Source organism: Garra rufa, chromosome 19 (genome assembly GCF_049309525.1).
Source record: "Garra rufa chromosome 19, GarRuf1.0, whole genome shotgun sequence".
Taxonomy (NCBI): domain Eukaryota; kingdom Metazoa; phylum Chordata; class Actinopteri; order Cypriniformes; family Cyprinidae; genus Garra; species Garra rufa.
This window is the reverse complement of record NC_133379.1, coordinates 10,508,619-10,531,539: the sequence shown is the minus strand read 5'-3', so window position 1 is coordinate 10,531,539 and position 22,921 is coordinate 10,508,619. Positions and strand designations below refer to the sequence as shown.

The 22,921-nt window shown below is 39.8% G+C and overlaps 1 protein-coding gene across 1 annotated transcript in view; it reads right to left on the bottom strand.

The window, feature by feature from the left end:
• Positions 1–22,560, bottom strand: part of gabra3 (gamma-aminobutyric acid type A receptor subunit alpha3) — a 254,861-nt gene extending 232,301 nt beyond the window's left edge. The window contains exon 1 of the mRNA XM_073824286.1: positions 22,475–22,560. Within this exon, the coding sequence (XP_073680387.1) occupies positions 22,475–22,560 (86 nt within the window). The remainder of the gene's footprint in view (positions 1–22,474) is intronic.
• Positions 22,561–22,921: the final 361 nt, after the last annotated feature.

Genomic DNA, 22,921 nt, shown 5'->3' with positions numbered 1-22,921 from the left:
ATTTCACAATATTATTTATGCAGCCTTGATGAGCATATAAGAATTATTTTAAAAAAACATAAAAAATCGTACTGATCCCAAACTCCTGAGCGACAGTGTATGGTTGCTAGATTCTTCTGGATGGTTACAAGTGCACTGCTAAGTGGTTTCTAGGGTATTCTGGCTGGATCTATGCACTTGCTTACTCGTGCATGGACACAGAGCCCTTCGGGTCTTTCAACCGGGGCCTCTAAATAAATAATTGAATATCAATTTGGCTACACAAATAATGCCCAAATAGGCAAACAAACCCAATTAATAGATGTGCTAAATGTTGCTTGATTTGAGGTGACACGGTCAGTCAGACTGGACGGGAAACATGCATCATCTGTGTGCAGCCAAGCGTAAGACATACGTGTCCCCATCTGGTGTTATGTGAGGTGTGTGAGCTGATTGGAATTTCTCTCTCAGATGTCGGGCTGGAGTGCTGGAGGATCATGGGCCCTGGCGGCAGCTGCTTCATCTCTCTTCATTACCACCACATCATCCCTGCAAATAAAAAATTGACTTTTCCTCGTAACACCCTTCCTCCAACCCCTTCCCAAACCTCTCCTATCACATTCTTTGTATTGGTATCCTTGAAGCTCTCTTTCTCACTCTCTCTCTCTCTCTCTCTCAATCTCCTGTCTTTCTTTTTTTCTTTTTTTTTTTGTTTAATCTTATACCTTATTCCTCTCTCTTCACCCTCTCCCTCTTTCTTATAAAGTAAGTGGCAAAGAAAAATATTCAGAAGGTCCAGATAGTAGCAAATCTAATTCATTTCGCTGAGCCGCCAGTATACCGTATGTATACAGTACATACACGTAATATTTCAATAGAGTGAAGTGCGGCAAATAGACAGTGTTGAAATGAACTCCTGAATATTGAATAACGTGCACACATGGTTCAGATAATGGAGGAGGGTTTATAATGCAAGAAATTTTGTTGGAATACAATCACCTTCTGAAGCAGAACAGATATTAATGGTATTGTTTACACCATTTTCAATTAGTTTTTCATTACACACAAATAGCATGACAAGGCAAGATTCACTAGAGAAAATTTAAGGATGTGTTTTGGACACTAACAAAGCTGGAAGATAAAAACAATTATGAATCGAGTAAATAATTGATAAATGGTCTGACAGATATTTACATTTTGAATGTAAATATGCACATGGCATTAAATTAATAACATTTACAGAATATAACAGTAAAATCCCGAACTCTGTCAGACCATTTATCAATTATTTACTCAATAACCCATAAATAAAGAGATTTAGAACCACTATTCAAAATCAGTCAGTTTCAAAATCTCCTGACTGCACTAGCAATAATTAATAACCTAAACAGTTTGTTTTCAATTTTCAATGTTGAGTAAATATTAAGTAGCTAAATCATTAAAGGGGTTTTAAAATGCAGTTTTAGATTTCAATATTATATGTTCCTCAAGGTTATAGTTTATAAAGTTTGCAAAACATTTTACACCAAAAAATTAACCTCGCTCTGTCAAAGACACTGAATTTCAAGGGGCATAACCTCTTGCCGAAATGGAAGTAAACGCCCAGTGTAATTTGGCTAACTTCATTGCATCGTATCCACAGCCTCCATTACAGCATGTTGTGTTTTGATACTTAAAACAGAAAAACACTAGGTACACACTGTGAAAGATTAATAAAAGCAACAGTAACATAAACTAACAGAACATATTCAACTCGCATACTGTACTAAAATATTCAAGCTAATAGTTCTTACCTGGATATGTACCGATTATATTAGCAACACTCAAGCAACAATACATTTTCAGTCTCAATAGCATTAAACGCTGTTTGACATCCATTAGAAAGAAGTCACGATTCTGCCAAATCCAGGCATTTCTGGCCATAACCCACTTACTCTTTATACAGTATCTCACAAAAGTGAGCACACCCCTCACATTTCAGCAGCCATTTTAGTATATCTTCTCAAGGGACAATATAATAGAAATTAAATTTGGATATATTTTAGAGTAGTCAATGTGCAGCTTGTATAGCAGTATAGATTTACTGTTCTCTGAAAATAACTCAACATACAGCTATTATTGTCAAAATAGCTGGCAACAAAAGTGAGTACACCTTAAGTAAACTTGTCCAAAGTGTCAATATTTTGTGTTAGTACCGTTGTTATCTGGCACTGCCTTAATCATCCTTGGCATGGAATTGACCAGAGCTGCACAGGTTGTTGCTGGTATCCTCTTCCACTCCTCACGGAGCTGCTGGATGTTAGACATATGGTGTTTCTCCACCTTACGCTTGCGGATGCCCCACAGGTGCTTAATAGGTTCAGGTCTGGAGACATACTTGGCCACTCCATCACCTTCATCTTCCCCAGCAAGGCAGTTGTCATCTTGGTGGTGTGTTTGGGGTTGTTATTATGTTGGAAAACTGCCGTTCAGCCTGGTTTCTGAGGGGTAGACATCATGTTCTGCTTCAGAATGTACAGTGCATAATGGAATCCATGTTTTCCTCAATGAACTGCAGCTCCCCAGTACCAGCAGCACTCATGCAGCCCCAGACCATGATGCTACCACCACCAAGCTTGACTGTAGGTAAGACACAATTTTCTTGGTACTCCTCACCAGGGCATCACCACACATGCTGGACACCATCTGAGCCAAAAAAAAAGTTTATCTTAAAATCTCATCAGACCACAGGACATAGTTCTAGTAAATTCATGCTCTTGGACAGGTTGTCTTCAGCAAACTGTTTGCGGGCTTTCTTGTGAGCCAGCATCAGATGAGGATTTTTTTTGGGGGGACACCGACTTGTTGCAGTGTGCGGCGTATGGTTTGAGCACTGACAAGCTGACCTTCTGCTTCTGCAACCTTTGAAGTAATGCTAGCAGCACTCATGTGTCTGTATTTTTTTTTTTTTTTTTTTTTTTTTGAGGCCAGGTTCTGCACCTGACGGACAGAACGAGTGCTCAACTTCATTGATCGACCCTTGCGAGGCCTATTCTGAATAGAACCCATCTTGGAAAACCTCTGTATGACCCTGACCACTGTAGTGTAACTTGGTTTCAGAGAGTTAATGAACCTCTAATAGCCTTGGCCATCTTTGTGGAGAGCAACAATTATAATTTTCAAATCCTCAGAGAGTTCTTTAACATGAGATGCCATGTTGAACATCCAGTGGTCAGTACAAGAGAATTGTACTTAAAGCACCTAATTTTAGCTGCTCTAATACAACATACACAACTTTGTGTGGTCTTGTCAAGCAGACAAAAACATGAATAGGACATGTGGCTTTGCATGGTTAAACAACATACTGCTGTTTTCACTTAGGGTGTACTCACTTTTGTTGTCAGCTATTTTGACAATAATGGCTTTATGCTGAGTTATTTTCAGAGGACAGTAAATCTATGCTGCTATACAAGCTGCACATTAACTACTCTAAAATATATCAAAGTTTTATTTATATAGTATCATCCCTTGAGAAGATATACTAAAATGGTTGCTGAAATGTGAGGGGTGTACTCACTTTTGTGAGATACTGTATATCTGTGTCAGTTCTCCACTACTACAAAATGATCTGTACTGTGGTTGTGCACATCAGTGGAAAGCCTGTGCATAACCACAGGGTGTTTGTGAGAATTCAGTCCCCAAACATGATCTGCAGTCAGTGTATGTATGTAGTCTCCAGATGGGGAAGATGAGTAATTACAGCGAACATTTTAACAATAGTAGTCTATTACTCACACAAAGCTATCCTATGGCTTCAGACACTTTATACACTTCACACAGCACACAAGCTATATGAACCACATTATGGATACTTTTTGTCTTTTTTGGAACTTGACATCCAGCAGCTTTATTCAAATCCCTCCTTTCATGTGCTACCATAAGGCCATAAGCACAGAATATGTGCCCTCTGAACATCCAATCGTCTGCAGATTTCAACAATACTGGAAGCTTGTCATTTACAAAGATCTAGAAATGACATATAATATTTGGGATGACTATTGGTAATCTGAGTAGCAATGTATGTGTAGTATTTTTCCTTCCTAATCAATGTCTTGAGCTAAACATTGCAGAATAGTGGACCAGAGTTGCCCATCCATGATATAAAGTGATTCATATCTGCGCATTTCGGCACAATGCTATTAACATTTACTCATCGACCTAGTGACCTTCATTTTCTCATAGAGCATCTTCATATCTGTGACTTATAAACTTTTAGTAAAGAGCAACTGAAGAAAACCTTTTGAAAACCTTTAAGAAAATGCCACACTGGCCGGATCTCTCCCATTTAAAGGTACGTTTACACCAACAGCAATTTCATCACTGGAGTTTGCCACAAGCAGTTGTATTGTGGATCACAGGCATAATAGACATTCCTAATGCTGACTGCCATAATGTTACTGCTGGGCTGTACAACTAGATATTACTATTGAACATTTGACCACCCTATTGAAAAAAACCAGCATATGCTGGTTTAGGTATGTTTTGAAGCATGGCAGATGGTTTGAGTTGGTTTATGCTGGTCCTGAGCTGGCTGGTTTAAGCTGGTCAGGTGCTAGTCCTAAGCAACTAGCTCCTGCCTAGGATCAGCTTAAACCAGCTCATGACCAACTAGGGACCAGTTTAAACCAGCTTAAACCAGCTCAAACAAGCAGCCATGCTTCAAAACATTAAAACATTTTTTTTTTTAAATGTTGAAACCATTTTGACCATTTTGAAAAAAAAAAAAAAAATGTTTGTTTGGCTGCAATAAATAAACAAATTACACAATGGAAGAGAAACCATTTGTATATAATTATGTCTTCTGTGTCTCCATTACCATTGGTAGTCAGTGCTTCATGTCACTGTTCATTCCCTGAAAGTGTTTTTTTTTTCTTTTTCCTTACACATCGCTGTCAGAGTGAATACCCTTACGGGAGGTACTTTGTTCGTCCTTTGGCACAGGCTGTTTAGAAATGTATTAAGTCATTCTCGTTAAGCTCTTGTTAAGTAAATTTTTCATTTGACTTTTCTACATTCTGTCAGCGATAGTTAACTCAAGGCACTGTATCTGCAAACGTAAAACGTTTAATGAAACCATGGCAAGCACTTCTGAAAGCCAAATGTATTCAAGGCTCTATTTAGTCTCCTCTAAATTTAGTCCTCTCTGGTTTTAGAATAATCTCTGAAGTAGTTTAGAAGAAATCGTTCTGAATTGTTCTATTTTTTTCTTTTAGTGATGTTTTATTAACAAATTTCGGGAGGAGCTCGCGCAGATAATTAACACGGCCAATTCACCATCAGCAATCACACTCCCTATCCAATTACTACAGTCCCTTTAAATAACCAAGCAGTCCTACCTTCACTTATCTCTGATTTCAGCATCCCTCCCACCCCCCCTTTTTATTTTTCTCTTCACCTCCAGCTAGGGGGAGCGCTACTGGGTTCAGGCCAAATGCCGAGCTCGGACCCCTCTCCCTGGGCAGGGGGAGTGCCCCGGGCTCGGGAATGACTACCGAGCTCGGAGCCCTCTCCTGGACAGCACGCCAAACACGCTTAACTTTTACGCCGTTTATTATATGTAAGAGCGAACTCGTGAAAGGTTATTATTTTTCAACCTTGTTCATTAAAAACTTCAGTATTTTGTAGACCACCAATGAATTATAAATCCACCAAATATATAAACTTAGAAAGAGCATATTTATGCTTCTAGTCAAAATGATTATTTTGTACATTTTCCTAAATGTGTCTCCCAGCCTCCTCATATTTTAGCTCTATTCTTTTACAGACTGTTTGTAGCTTTCATTAGATAGCCCAAGATCCCCGAGTGAACATTGATTTTCAGTCCAGCCTCAGACAGGTCACGACTGCACTGTAATATTTTATTGGAGTCTCAAATTCCATTCCATTTCCTATTTTCTGTGGTCTTGAGGTTTGTCATATATCGGTTGTTTACTCAGTGCCTAGAGTCATGTTACATATGTTCCAGTGGCAATTAATGTGAGTGATTGCGTATCAGAGACCAAGCAAAACGATATTATGAGATAGGTTTATATTAGTCTGACAATGATGCCATTTTAGATTATTACATAAAAACAGTTCCATTATCTGGCTAACACTATAAACATTATAATCAATATTGCCCAATATAATGAGTATAAACCAATAGCTAAAGAGCCATTCAGACATTGTTTAGTCTTAGTAGTAATTTAATAAATTAATGCAAGTCATTGCAATACAGTAAGTAAATAAATAAATACTATTCAACACTATTCGGATGTTCACTCAAATACTATGAATGATATTTCATGTTAACTTTAAGATATTGCATGTGATGAGGACAGCAGGACCACTGACACCACTTTATAGTACTACACCCATCATGCACACAGCATGTTCCAATTTTACCACAAAAGCTCAGTGGTGTTGGTTCTTTCTATATCAATTCCTTGACACCATGTGCCCACTATGCTATACAGAAACAAGCAATTACTGAGATTGGAAGCAGATAGTGGAGATGCACATAACTGCTCATACACTGAAAATGTACAGTGGTACCCTTATCTGGCTGACATGTAGCCTGACCATTAGGACGACCCTTGCAAGAAATTTCTGATAGACTATGAAAAATGTCTCTTACAGTTCAGCTAAGCCTCCCCGTGCTTGAGAGTCAGGCACATTAATGTTGAAGACAATAAAGAGTAATTACAGGCAGGGCAGGCTGAGGGAAAAAAAAAGTAAAAAAAAAAGAAAAAATCATAAAAACAGTTACAAAGCAGAAGAACATTCACTGTGCTGGATCATAATATAACAACGTTGAAAATTAAATTGGAGATTTTTTACGTGCTAAGTGTGATCCTGTCATAATATAAATCAAAGATCTCTATGGCAGTATAGTAGACTACTTTCTTAAAATGCATATAATTACCAGTTGTCACTCACATATTTCCCAATATTGTCCGAGTAAGCTGATATTCTATTAATCTCCATATTTTTAATTGCAATTTTTAATGCAATTACAATGATAGTTGAGAGATACAAAAAAAGGTTCCTCAAAAGGCTGATGTATCATATTCATTACTGTCACCCATAGTGTCCACAGCTGAAGACAATGATGCAAGAATAACAGAAAGTCTCTTTTAATGATATTCCACTAAAACAGAAACATAGATGTGACAGTTACTAAAATTTTAGAATGTTTTGCCAAAATTCACAAGGATATTAAGTAAAGATCATGTTCTATGAAGATATTTTATAAATTTCTTACCGTAAATATATCAAAACTTAATTTTTGATTAGTAATATGCATTGCTAAGGACTTCATTTGGACAACTTTTAAGGTGATTTTCCCTCAGATTCCAGATTTTCAAATAGTTGTAGCCAAATTTTGTCCTATACTAACAAACCATACATCAATTTAAAAAAATTGACCCTTATGACTGGTTTTGTGGTCCAGGGACACATATTTGGATAATCACATAACTATGTTTTGTCACTCTACATCTACAACATTACTAACAATTAAGATTACGTTTATTTTAAAGATTGGCAGCGGCTATTTGCAATAAGTGTAAATAGCGATAGAGGCACGTGCTGTACCATCTACACCACTGGAACTATTGTTAGACAGTCGTCTTTTGTAGTGTTGACTAGCCCCATTCCACATTGGTAGGCAAAGTTAGTGTAAATAGCCTCTGCCTTTACAGAAAATAAATATATTTATACAATAAAATAAAGAGTGATTAGATGAGAGAATGTGTGTAGCAGATTGAAGTTTTGATCATGTTAAAATTTAGAAGCCTTAGAACTTTGCTATTTTCTTGCTGTCTAGTCTATTTTTACATTAAGTCATACTCTAAAATTCACTACTTGAAGCTCTCTCAGTCCATGAAGACCATTTATGGATTTCAAGATGCAAAAATAAACCAAAAAATGCTTCCTCAAAAAATACATTAAAGTTTATGTCATTGATCAAAAGAAAACCAGACGCCACAAAAATGGAAATGCGCTCAAAACAGCACTGCTGTATTAAACCTGTGATTTTCCCTCAGAGCAATTAAGAAGCAAATCAGCGGGGAGGATTAAAACATCCACGTTTGACGTTCCAATCTTGACAGGCCTTCCCGAGCTCCGCTGCACAGTTACAAAGTCCTGCAGAGCACCCTGGAGAAAACGCACCACAAATCGAGGACATTTTAATAACGTCCCTAAAAAACAAAATTTGCTACTCAAAATGTATTAAAGAGTACTTGAAAGGTCTTCAAATACATTCTGTGCCACTGACAGAGTAGGATTTATGTTGAAACATGCATCCCTTTCTTTGCTTTCCCCCCAAACATACCACATACGATATTCTTCTTCAAAATAAAATCTCATGTTGCGGCAAAAAATTAGATGCCGCTCGCTCCATGCAGTCGGATGGCGACATTGATTTCCTCCGTTTGGCCTGCAGCCCTTCAGAAATACCCTCCGCTGGGCCAACGGGGAGTGTAATCAGATTCCCACGAAGCCAGCTGAGACCATCAGCCACTTAACGTTTCTGATGTTGACAACGCTATTACTCAATTTATCAACAAGTGCAGAAATTCAACAGTGAGATGGGAAAGAATATACTAGTTAATTAGCACGAGTATCACAACACTGGAAACGTACTGAATTTGGAATGAGTCTGCATTCTGCAGTGAGATAAAGTGCAATATCTTTAGCCGTACATATAATGTTCACTGTTGCGATGCAACTGATAAATTACACTGCTGGAGGTGCCGAACGTTGAAACTCCTAGTAAGTGATGCACGCTGAGAATTACTAAATGGACTGCTGCCCCTCAACTACCCTTTCCCCCGCAACCCTGCAACACATTAACCTTGACATCATCACGCCAGCCATTGACAGCATGTTATTTGTCGGCTCGGTCACATCTCTGAGCGCCACCCTATTCTTCTAAAGCCTGTGAATAATGCATGTGCAATGAGCCGGAGGGAGAGAGCGGCCACAAGTTTCGAAGCGATCCATATGGAAGGAGTGCAGGAGTGGCGCTCTCGCCTTCTTTGTCGGGTATCGATTTCATGTCACTTTGGACAGTTGCGTTGATACTGATTCCAAACAAAACAGACAACAAAAGAGGTTTGAGCTATCCGCAATCGTTAACTTGAGATTGCACCACACAGGGGTGGGGTGTGTGTGTATATGTGTGTGTTTGTGTGTGCGTGACGGAAAAGAGGTTCTGCAGCACTTTGTCGGGGAGGCAAAACACAGGCAGCTCATTCATATGTAAAAGATGAATTGTTGGGAATAATAGTTTAATCAAGCCCTGCCTACCGGTGCACGTGCGCGCAGCGAAGAATGGGTGTGATGCGTAGGGTGACATTAGCTAATATGGGAGATTTGTCTGTGACAACTTTATCCATTAGCAAAGTCTCCGGCCTGTGCTGCCGCAAAGCCGATTTAGAGTCGTGTGATAGTATCGTTGGACATCAGCGAGCCTGCAGGACTCGTGGAGCGACAGCTGTGCTGATTCGGAGAGATACTCATGAGGTATAAGCACTCTGCTTGCTCTGAAGTCTAAAGGGATTATGCCTAAACTTGGTCATGGCTCTTGCGGGCTCGCTACATTTTCGAGAAGGCACGCGAAATACCCTCGGATACGCGTCATCCGTCTTCTCTTTGCAGCGTGGGGGGAGAAAGAGCAGCTACTTGAAGCTGAAATCATGCGACGAGGTCAACGTCAAAGAGCTACACTCCTGCCATCCGTGTGATTGAGGTCGCCTTTTTAGTATGCACTGAGGGTTTGAGCTAGTTTGATCTGCCATCCAGAATAGACTAATATAAAGACCTGGCAGTCAAAGTAAGTGTCAGTAGTCATTTAGACTTGTTTAACAACATATATGGAGCTCAGTGAATCTCTTAAAGCTTTACAAGCAAGTAGCTTTGAAGCTTGGGGGAGCAAGGACACAAGATGAAGAGCCTTGTGTTATTATTATGTTGTCTCCAGCAGTGCCACTGGTATGGCAGAGTGACTTTGATGATGAAGACAGTGGGTTGCTGGAAGAGAGCTCGGACCCGATGCTTGTTAATTTGTGGAATAGTAGGATCCACTTTTCAGAAATTTGCCTAAATAATGTTAAGCACATTTAATTTCCACTAAGACATGTTGGACTGTTTACTTTTACTGATAGAAGACCAACTATGACGCTAACATTCAACCTTGCTCCACTAGCTCGCCGTGCCTCATTTCTGAGATACTTTTCTGCATTTGGGAGGGAAAAAAGGTTCTATTTGTATATGCCTGGGAAGGCTGAAATTAAATTTACTTGGGAAGAGGCTAAGCAACAAAGGGCTATGGATCACAATAAAAGCTTATCAAAACCAAAGAACCCTCTCTGACTGTAAGGGAAATGGGTCAGCTGAATAAACAGCACTATTTAAGTCTCTCACTTTAGTCAAAAGGAAATATATTCAGCACAACAAAGCAAATAGCACCATGAAGCATGCTGTAACAAGGCCCTGGTTTGTCCATTTAATAGTCTTGTTTATTCGGGGTTTTTTTTTTTTAATCTATATCAATTATTTACAACTAAATAATGAGCTCGTGTTTCTAGGACAGACCTACAAGCAGACACAAATTTCTTGATGAAACAACTTGAAGTCTACCAGGGAATTGTTTTGCACAAATGTTATTGCTCAGAGGGTCATATGTTTCTTTTATAGCACTTCCTTGTAAGATCAACAATGGTAGAATAGCTTGGTCTTTATATTGAAATTTAGTATTTATTTTGAAATTAGTGTTGCACCATTGTGTTTTTTATGTCATATGTGACCCATGCTGGCAAAATGAGTCGGAATGAGAAAATTTTCAAAAATTACTTATTATCTTCACATTCTGTATTAAAATACCTTAAAAATGATATATGACTTGTTGGAATCGGACAAAAAAAAAAAAGACTTATTTTTTTACTTTTTTTGAAGATTCCAAAGCAAAATCACCAAGCATGTTTTAACATATTTTACTCCAATTTTTTTCTTAATAATATTTTTTATATTATTAATCACAAAATAGCTATTTTTATTTGATGCAGATGCAAATAAACAATAGTTTAATCAAGAGCAGCGAGTGATTCCGTCTTTTCTTTTAATGTATGATTAACATTGAGACAGATCTATATTAAAACCTACTGTAATGCATGGATCTAATATAATGTTACACATCAGATTTTTCCCCAACCATTAACTAAAAGTTCATGTAAGACAGATTATGTTTGAATGTGTGAAGACATATTTAGCAATAATTATAGGAAGACTGCACACTCTCGGAGAGGCGCGTCTTATACACACGCTTTGCAAAAGTCAGCGCGATCGTTTTGTTTTCATCAGCATGGGTTTGAAAATCATATTTCACTGGTTAGGACTCATGTTCTCGAGAATTCATTATGAATATTCACAAAGCTGGAATGCTGTGCTTCGCAATAATAGACCTTTATATGTTTAATTAATATTTGGAGCATTAGGATCGCTAAAAGAGGGCTTAATTATCTCATTTTTGTGTTTTTGAAAACCTCAAATTCGACCAAAACTGACATTTTTTCACTTCTTGTGCCTGTAGCTTAAAATTATACTGTGTGCATTCCGATTCATTTTGCCAGCACAGGTCATATGGTCAACATCCAGCTTCTGTTTGTAATTTATTATAATTAACTACCCAAATAAATGAAATCTTTAAAATGTAAAGCATGTGAAATGTTTTTCTACATTAAAACAGTGAGAAAATTCAAGCTTAACAATGCTTTCGATTCGCCTGAATGTAATATTGTTCCCTAGCTGCACCTCATGCCACTGATAATAAAACAAACAGACTGTGAGAAACAACAAAGCTTCGTTTTGTAAAGAAAATCTTGCACCTTTATTTAGCAAAGTAACAAAGGCAACTAAACATCTGGGATAGTTCAGAGTTTTATCTCAGTTGAATTTGCACTGTTTTGTTTTTGCATTTGCATTCAAAAACAAATGTAACTGTGATCTAACAATAAATAGTCAAAGTAGCAAATTATTGGTATCAGCCTTTGCATTTATGATAAAATCTGTATAATCTCTGTGCATCTTATGAAATATATGTTTTTTGAGCACATTTTGAGACATAAACAAGACGTTTATAAGGAGAAGAATCTTAAAAAAGACCAAACAAAATTTAGAAATAAAAGGCCATGTTACAGCTCTACTACAATGCAAAGCTGACTGTTTAGTTATTAGCTTTAATCACCAATGCATAAACAGCAATACAGTACATGTTTTTTCAACTAACGCCTGCTGGTTCACACTGCAAACATCAGTGGTGCGTGAACAGCACTTAAATGAAGTAAGTAAGTAAAGAAAGAAAGAGTGAAAGAAATACTTGACAACATTTCTAAAGTGAAAACAGTGGTGTCAAATGCTGATTCCGTTGGCATCATCTCCAGAGGGAGCAGTAAGTCAAACTGGTGCCTGGCTCTTCAACATCTGAAATCGTCTTCTGAAAAAAGGTGGTGTTATTTTTAATGGGGGTAGGGGGTGATAGATGTTCCAAGAGACCGGTGCTGTGATGTCACACTGAATCAAATTCAGTACATTTTCTATCTGCTGACATAATGGAAAATGAATTTCTGCTTCCAAAGCAAGGACCTCGCATTCAGTGACCCCTGCTGAATATCGTGGGTGTGGGGGGCACACTGAAATTCACGGCTGCTGTCCTTCCTCTTTCATTTCGGATTTTTCTTTCTTCCCTCTCTTATTATCTCTGCAGTCTCTCTCTTGTGCATGTGTTTTTCTTTTGCTTATGTTACTGCCAGATGCAATTGGTAGATTCCAATCAATGTTCTTCTTTGACTAATTACTCTGACAAAGATGGTGAAGATCCAGATGAATAGATGCCTGCTGAGCGTGCCTGGCAACACACATGCAGACGCTGTATCAAGAAACATGCCAAATATATCTTCCTAAGCTAGCAATCTGCAGTATAATGATTCTCCGTTAAACACTTACCAAGAGATGATCTGCTATGATGGCTTTGGATTTAGGCCACTGTTAAGGCCTAATATACTTGCTGCAAAATCAATTTTTGTTCTTCGTTCGAGGGTAAAAAGACATTCCAAATGACTGAACAATGATATACTGTTTGCAAATATTCTGAAGTCACTCACACAGTGTACCCCTATGCTGGTAATGTAGATGAATATTCAAAAATGTGCCTTGCGCTATCCTCTTAATAACATAAAACCATAACAATGACAGCTGGGACAAAAGAACAGTTAATACAGCATATGAACACAAGGATATGGATATGTTTGCACCAGATATGTTTGCACCAAGTCATATTTATATATTTATTTATATAGCGCTTTTTTGCTTTGAAACAGCTTAAGTGTTAAACAGGAAAAACAGCATCAGTGTCACATGTGTCAGTGTTGTATTATATTTACAAAATTATAATTACTACTTAAATTGATATAAAGTAGCTCTCCTGTGTGTTCATGTATTTACTGGTGTCTCACGACAGCCGCTGCAAATGCAGCACTACAGAAGGGGTGTCTGGAGTAACACAAAGTATCTTCAGGTATACAATAAATGGCCCACATATTTACTTACTGTAAAAAAGTACAATCACCTAGGTCAACATATTTGAAATTTTTACTCTGCATGCATTATATAAACACATTTGAAAGCACCAGATATACATATTTATACAACAGTTCTCAACGGTTCTCAAATCTGATTGGTTGAGAACCGTGAGATATTCTACTGGTATCGTTACAGGAACGCCCTTTCACAATTTTGTATCACTCCGCGTGTTCTAGCCGGGAGCGTTTTTTTCCGAGTGTCATGGCGGACGTCCAAATCCCGTATCATTTTATAAATATTACTCTTTTTGTGTCACAGAATGTAGTTTTAAGAGGTTTTCAGGTGAGAATGTACTTATTTATAGTTCAAAAATGCAGTTTGTTAATAAAGATAACGTCTGTTTGAAAATTTGCTTTGTCGTTTTCGGACGTGCGAGACCCATAACGTCAGGGAGCGTTCTGCACTCATCAATCCGCACAAGAGCGCTCTCACCACGGCCAGATCTTCAGGAATTTATCGCTGGCTCTGATGTCTCTGTAGTGGTTACACATAACATGTAATTCATTATGGGTAAATCTAACGGGCAGTCTTTGATCTCAATAATCTATTATTTGTTCCAGAGAAGAAGATAGTTCATGTAGCATGTTTATGTAAATACAATGCTGAATGCTGCCTTTACTCTTGACTGAATTGCCTAGCAACTTTTTGATGTCTGTTTTTGCTGTTGTTGTTGTTGTTGTTGTTGTTTATTAAATATTATTACTCAATAAATAAAAATGTATATAAATTATATTTTAAATAATGTATTTAATAATAGTACTTAGTTTTGAGTAACGTGCATGTATTATTGATGGTGATTTTAGTTAACGTTACATTGTTCCGCCTTTAGATGGCGACAAGAGACTGGCTGCATCCGAAATCGCCCCCTATACCCTCAAATAGTGCACTACTTGAGGGGACAGCCATTTTAAGTGGTGTTCGAAACCATAGTGGACATTCCCGAGTGCACTCATTCAATCCCACAATGCACCGCAAAAACAAGTGTACAACCGATGTACGCTCAACAGCTAGAGATAACCCATAATGCACTGAGAGAGTCGCGTGCCGACTGAATTCCCGCGTATCGCCAGACGATGGCGCCCGCAGCTGAATCATCCATCCGGTCATTTTACAATGCGCTGGTTCATGGCGTAATACAGCGTACAACACCGGTACCAATTCGTTGTAAATTGATTATTATTTTTTTTAACCAGGGTGTCACGGCCACACCAGGCTCATCCACCACTCAGATCACCCAATCACCAGAATACTAATCAGCAGCACCTGCGTCTCATCACCAAGCCCTACAAGAGCACGCTCACTGCACTCCCTCATTGTCTGGTCACCCTCGTGGAATTAGACTCGTATGTGTGCTCTAACTATATGTTTCAAGGATTACCTTTATTCAAGCTTCTCCTTTCGTTCTCCCAGTGTTTCCTCGTCTCCTACAAACTCCAACTCCAACGCTCACTCCAACGGATCTCCTACCAGCTCCTGGCGACCAGCCAGCATTCTATTTGTGCAGTGCGTGCTCTGATCGTCTGGTAATACACAACTCTCATTCATCACGACCAGCTATCACTCACCAAGGACAGTTTATTCCGTTTATTCATCTTTGCATTTCTCATTCTGCTTGTCAATAAACATACCTATTGGATTTACTAAACATCTCTCGTCTGAGTCTGCGTTCCGTCACAGATGACCAGACCATAACATCATGAATCCAACAGGTGTGGATCCCTTCCAGGAGCTGGTAGATTCACTTCGGAAAGTCCTCAGTGTACCCGCGAGCACCGCACCACCGCCTGCACCGCCGCCAGCACCAGTTTCCACGCCCTCTTCTTCGGCTCCTGTTTACACAGCCAGTCCCGTGGTCAATCCAGCACCCTACTCTGGCTCGGCGGAAGAATGCAACGGGTTTCTGCTACAGTGTTCGCTCGCCCTCGAGATGCAGCCGCATAGATTTCCCACTGAGAGAGCTAAGATATCATTCATTATATCTCTCTTGTCAGGTCGAGCGCTCCAGTGGGCAGAATCATTATGGCAGCAAGATGGACCAGCCACCCATTCTCTTAACGTCTTCATCACTCATTTCACAGAGGTATTTGGACTACCTGTTGGAGATTCATCTGTGGGTGAACAATTATACCATTTACAACAAGGTAGAAGCAATCAAATCCTGGCCCATTCCTACATCTGTCAAAGAACGGCAAAGATTCCTTGGTTTCTCTAATTTCTATTGTCGCTTCATCCACAACTACAGTGCCATAACCTCTCCTCTTACTGATCTCCTGAAAGGTAAGCCCAAGTCTCTGTCCTGGACTCCAGAAGCTGGCCTGGCAATGAGGACTTTACAGCAAGCCTTCACTTCAGCACCTCTCCTGGTCCATCCTGATCCTGAAAAACCATTCATCGTAGAGGTGGATGCCTCTACATCAGGAGTAGGTGCTGTCCTATCACAGCAGCAGGGGATTCCATCTCGACTCCACCCATGTGCCTTCTTTTCCAAGAAACTATCCTCGGCGGAGCAGAATTATGATATCGGCAACAGAGAACTTCTTGCCATCAAGCTCGCCCTGGAGGAATGGAGACACTGGCTGGAGGGGGCCCTTCATCCTTTTGTGGTACTTACAGATCACCGTAACCTTGAATATCTCAGAGAAACCAAACGATTGAATCCCCGGCAGGCCAGGTGGGCCCTCTTCTTTACTCGCTTCAACTTTACCATCTCTTATCGCCCAGGGACCAAGAACACAACAGCAGATGCTCTCTCCCGTCTCCATGCTCCTTCCGAACTCCCAGATAAGCCAGAACCCATCCTCCCTCCTGAACTAATAGTAAGTCCGATCCAATGGGCCCTGGATGAAGATATAGCAGCCGCCAGTGTCTCCGATCCTGCTCTGCCGGGGTGCCCCAATAATCGCACTTACGTACCCAAGTCTCTACGCAATCGGCTTATCCACTCTTCGCACACATCCCTGGGCACTGGTCACCCTGGGACCAATCAAACCCTCTCGCTGCTACAAGATCACTTCTGGTGGCCTGAAATGCTTCAAGACGTCAGAAGGTATGTGAGAGGATGCCAGGAATGTGCGATGTCGAAAACACCACGACACCTTCCATCCGGCAAGCTCCATCCCCTTCTCATTCCTCGGCGTCCATGGTCACATCTAGGAGTAGATTTTGTAACTGACTTGCCATCCTCCGAAGGCAACACCTGCATATTGGTTACAGTTGATCGGTTTTCCAAAGCTTGCCGATTGATCCCGCTCAAAGGACTGCCAACAGCTATGGAAACAGCTGAACTACTCTTCAACCATGTCTTCCACAACTTTGGCCTCCCCGAAGATATAGTGTCCGATAGAGGCCCTCAGTTTATTTCCAGAGTCTGGCGATCCTTTTTCTCCCTCCTAGGTGTGACCATCAGCCTGTCTTCTGGATACCATCCTCAGAGTAATGGTCAAACTGAAAGGAAGATCCAGGAGATAGGTCGTTACCTCCGTACCTTCTGCCATAGCCACCAGAACTCCTGGAACCGCTACCTGGCATGGGCCGAGTATGCACAGAATTCCCTCCGACAACCATCCACGGATCTAACACCATTCCAGTGCGTACTCGGCTACCAACCCCCTCTATTTCCCTGGTCAGGGGAGCCATCGGACATACCATCGGTGACACACTGGTTCCAGGAGAGCGAGAGGGTCTGGGACTCAGCACATCAACATCTTCAGCGGGCAGTACGTCGACAGAAACATTACTCCGATGTCCGGAGAGCCTCCACTCCAGTCTTCCAACCGGGCCAGAAGGTTTGGCTCTCCACACGGGACATCCGGCTCAGACTCCCCTGTAAAAAGCTGAGTCCCAGGTTCATTGGTCCCTTCCCGGTCATCCGACAGATCAATCCAGTCACCTATCAGTTACAACTACCAGCACATTACAGAATTCACCCCACATTCCATGTTTCTCTACCTAAACCTTTTCACTCACCTGTCTCTTCTGTCCCCACAGAGCCTGGTCCAATCAAGGAACCCCCTCTTCCGATGGTGCTGGAGGATGGTACAGTCTACTCTGTAAAAGAAATTCTGAACTCCCGACGTCGCGGTGGCAGACTAGAGTACTTGGTTGACTGGGAAGGCTATGGCCCAGAAGAGAGGTCATGGGTACCCAGGGATGACATCCTAGACCCAAATCTTCTCACTGAGTTTCATGCTACACATCCCCAATGCCCAGCACCACGGGGTCGAGGTCGCCCACCACAAAATCTCAGGAGCGGGCCGTGGAGGAGGGGGTTCTGTCACGGCCACACCAGGCTCATCCACCACTCAGATCACCCAATCACCAGAATACTAATCAGCAGCACCTGCGTCTCATCACCAAGCCCTACAAGAGCACGCTCACTGCACTCCCTCATTGTCTGGTCACCCTCGTGGAATTAGACTCATATGTATGCTCTAACTATATGTTTCAAGGATTACCTTTATTCAAGCTTCTCCTTTCGTTCTCCCAGTGTTTCCTCGTCTCCTACAAACTCCAACTCCAACGCTCACTCCAACGGATCTCCTACCAGCTCCTGGCGACCAGCCAGCATTCTATTTGTGCAGTGCGTGCTCTGATCGTCTGGTAATACACAACTCTCATTCATCACGACCAGCTATCACTCACCAAGGACAGTTTATTCCGTTTATTCATCTTTGCATTTCTCATTCTGCTTGTCAATAAACATACCTATTGGATTTACTAAACATCTCTCGTCTGAGTCTGCGTTCCGTCACACAGGGTTTATACGTAAATTCCTTGACATAGTTCAAGATAAATCCTTTAATCTTACTACTCGAACTGTCTGTTTTAAATGATTGTTAAACAGTAAGCAATAGTATGCAAAAGCGGCAGTCCTTACGGTGCACTTAGTGTCCGAATTCACTCACTCGTTTTCATTCACTCCTTCAAGTGAACTGTACTAGTGGACTAATGTAGGGAATAGTGAATAGGGTATAGGGGGCGATTTCGGATACAGCCACTGTTTTATGAGTGAGCAGTTAATACTGACTTTGGGACTTTTAAACTGAAGTTAAGCGGAAGTTATTTTTAGCTTCAACAACAGCTTGCTACAGCGAATAAATGCACTGAGCAGCAAAATCACCCTTAATAGATGAACGGATATTAACGCTTTCATCAGTAAACATTCAAACTAATGTCATATCATCATGAATATGAATAATGAATGCTCTATCAGATGCAGGTACGTTAATGACTCGCTCGGTCCATCTCTCTGTGATAATACTCAAACATGATACAGTGAGGTTTTGATGCAGTAATGCAATAGGCTTTCAATGAAGCAACTCAACATTCCTTCGTTACTAGTTCTAAAGTGACGTTTTGGAATTAGTAACGAAGAAGCTTATGCTCAGCTGACCAACCGTCAAACTTTGATTTAAATTCGTGGCGGAAGGAATAGTTCGCACAAAAGAGGGCTTTTAAAGACACTCCGTTGTTATTTTGTTTATGTATTTACACACTCGTGCCGTCGAATCACAACCGTGCCGATATACAGCCATATCTCAAGTCTACTCGTGTGATATTGCTCATGTATTAGGTGCTGTTGGTCACTTTATGCATTTTCTCTGATCGGATATCAATGTGATTTTTTAAAACTGTTTCATTTACACTTGGCCACATAAATATGTCTCTACTAAACATAAATACCCAATCGTCAATTCCAGTATATGCAAATTTAACAGAGCTCACATCAACGACAGCAACAGATATGCGCTGGATTTCATTCATCCTCAGTTAATTTCAAGATCAAAGACTGTGGTAGGAGAGCGGTATCATCACTAGAAAGACAAGTTAGTCTTACTATTTTTAATGAAGACTGTGTGTTGAGTGTCTGCACAATTAAAAATTCAGTTTAATTTGTGGCAGTCTGCACGTCAGCATGCTGAAAAGATATTTAGCTACTCATCTGCGGTGATGTGAGGTTGCAACAGCACTGTCATATCTAGCTATAACATGTCATAAGCCTATAACATGCTCTCACATGTTATTTTAATATTTTGGGAGAAGTAAAAGTTACATTTGTGGTTTCAACAACCAGATGCTTTTACACTTTCGTACAGTTTCGTCTGGAATGTGCCCCAGACCACCATCTGAAGTGGTTTGAGCTATAAGATTTATCCCTTAAATGCATACCTCGGGTCTCTAGCGACCCGGAACGTCATTTACTACCCTCTCCCTCCTTCATTCTTTCAAGTTTGACATCAACTTTTTTAGCATTTTTTGTATATCTATTAATTATAAACAATATAACAAAATATAAAAGGATATCTGTTTTCTGATATTTTTTTGTACAAAGTGTATATTGTCACTAGAGACCCGAGGTGTGTAATAGTGTAAGTATATTTGTGTGCAAAAATATGTAAATATCTGATGACTAAATACATGCAATTCACCTTTATTCCTCTAGATTGTTTAATATACAATAACGACGTGATGTTTCACTCATAACTATCGCAGACATAAAAAAAAGAATATCATCAGCAAACATGTAACTGGTTTGAATGGCTTTACTGCAGAGCAATTACCATAAGCAATAAAATATAAATGCCACTATTATTTGATGGTGGATGTGGTAAATAAGCTGTCAGTGATCAAAATATTGACTTTGAAGCTATTGAAAACAAAATCTTTGAGAATATGGTCGAGATTGCGAATATCAGCCAGATGCTAAATGTACTGTGGAAATGCACTTTGAGGTTGACGGGGATCCTAAAATCATCTCAAGTTTCAAAAGGTAACGAAAAATGTTTTTTTTATTCTCCTGTAATTGTTCTTAAAATATAAAAAAATATATATTTGTTTGGTCACACTTTATATTAGGTGGCCTTAACTATTATGTACTTATATCAAAAAATAAGTACAATGTACTTAATGTGGTCATACTGCAAAACACTTTTGCTTCTATTAAGGTGGGATATGGGTAAGGTTAGGGACAGGTTTGGTGGTATGGGTAGGTTTAAGGGTGGGTTAGGTTGTAAGGTATGGGTCAATAGTGGTAATTACAGAAATTAATTACAATTGTAATTACATATAGGTTAAAAAAAGATACGTACAATGTAAAAACATGTGTGTACACAATAAGTACATTGTCCCAAAGGATTAATTTAAATGTAAGTACATAGTACTTAAGGCCACCTAATGTAAAGTGGGACCATTTTTTTTTTTTTTACTATTGCAGAAGTTAGAGATCCATCTGTGATGAATATATAGGTCAGGGTCACTCAAGACCTGAATATGAAATATGTAATTCATGCATTTAAGGGTTAAATCCAACTCAAAAGTGTTTTGGAGGGCATATACAACTGGACTTTTTGCAATCAGATAGCTATCCGATCAGAGAAAATGCATGAAGTGACCAAGTGTAAACAGGCACAATTTCAGGCAAATACAGTAGGTTGTCAAACAAAATGTCTATTTCCGCCGAACTTACTGTTGCGGTAATGCCACAGATTAATCAGATGTGAAACTCGTTTGCGAAATCACCACCAGGTGGCACAAAGGGACTGTTGACACTATGTCAACATGTGACATTTTTAATGTGAATAAAAAATAAATAAATTACTAGTTTAATAACAGAATTAATATAGCATTATAACATTAAATCTCAACTAATTATTATAAACGTTTAAATATGGGATGATTTTAGACTCACAATGATTAATAGATTCACGCACAATTATCCATATACTGCATACATTTTATGCATGTATCTTGCTAACCACAAACAAATGCCTTTCAATTTGAGTCAGTGTAATTCGGGATTAAATGATCATGCAGCGATTTGTACAAACACAGACATGTTTGCAAATAAAAATGTTCTGTTCTGCATTAATATATCATCAAATTGCTCATGCAAAACGGATTCCGTGCATTTGTGGATCAGGTCACACACATGCATTTATTGACGTCTTGTTTATTTGGATTTTGAGACTTCATTTTCGCAGTTTACAGAATTTCACACGTGAACAAGGTTCAGTGCAAATCATTATTGTGTACAAGATTCAAATAAATTGCAAATTTGCATCACTACACTGAAACAAATGCTTTCCAACCGGTGTCTGCAGAGTAAAGAATTGCATTAATGTGCAGCATTTTGTTCAAACAGAGACATGTGTGAATACAAACGTTATAGTTTGTATAAAAGTATCATAATTTGTGCATGTAGCGATTAAAATGTGCATTTGTGAATAAGGCGACACGCATACATTCATTTGCATCTCTTCTGAGTCGATTTTATTTGATTCATTTGAATTTTGAGACTTTCGTTCCGCACTTTTAGTCTTGTTCAATCCAAACACACACACACACAGCTCGCCTTCCATAGCAGCTGACCTCGAAGAAAATCAACGACCACTAGTTGGCACTATAGCCCCGGTCACATGTGCGCATTCCATTGCGTATGGTTTTTCTGTATGTACCTTTACAATTCTGACATGTACAAGTGCGCTAATGAGCAGTAAAAACCAACCGGCATCACTGCAACGCAATCTAGGCTAAATTCGTCTTGGAATCCCTTAGGTTCTTCCAGCGTGAGTTTATTTCCAGGTTTATTGAGTCACACTTGTAACCAAGCCCACTCCACCACCGAAAATCCAATTCGTGGCAGTTTGTGCAAGCGATTTACAGCCAGCTACGGTCGGCTCCAATGGCATTTTGCAGATCGTAAAAGCCCCTCCACAGTAATACAACCTTATTAATGAATGTATTAGCTGCAATGCTTCCCTAGAGGCTGCAACATGGGGAGAAGAGAAAAGGTAGAGAGTGTGGCTAGACGGGGAGGGTTGATGAGTCATCCTACCCGGTTTGCAAGCTGGGGTCGAAAAGCATGAGGAAGATCCACACGCAGGGGAGGCATGCTGCGAGCTTGCGGAGAACGCCAGCCATATCACTCTGAGTTCTGAACGCCTGCAGAAAGAAGAGAGAAAAGGGTGAGAACAAGCATATTACCAAGGTGGAGAACTTTCAGAATATGGCACACAAGCTCTGTCACATGCGCCAGTTCTGAGAGTCAAATATGAAAGGTGCTACTTTGCTGCCTGCCACTGATCGGGACAGGTGATCTGTCGATGTGAAACATCAATATAAATGTGCATAGGAACGAATAGTACAATTATTAGTAAAGCTGTTTTTTTCACTTCACCATCTCCACTATCTTCACTTCTCTGCTGATATGTAGATGGATATACTTCACTTGTGTCTAATGTGAGAATCCCTCAACTTTTGTTGGCATATTTTGAATTCATTT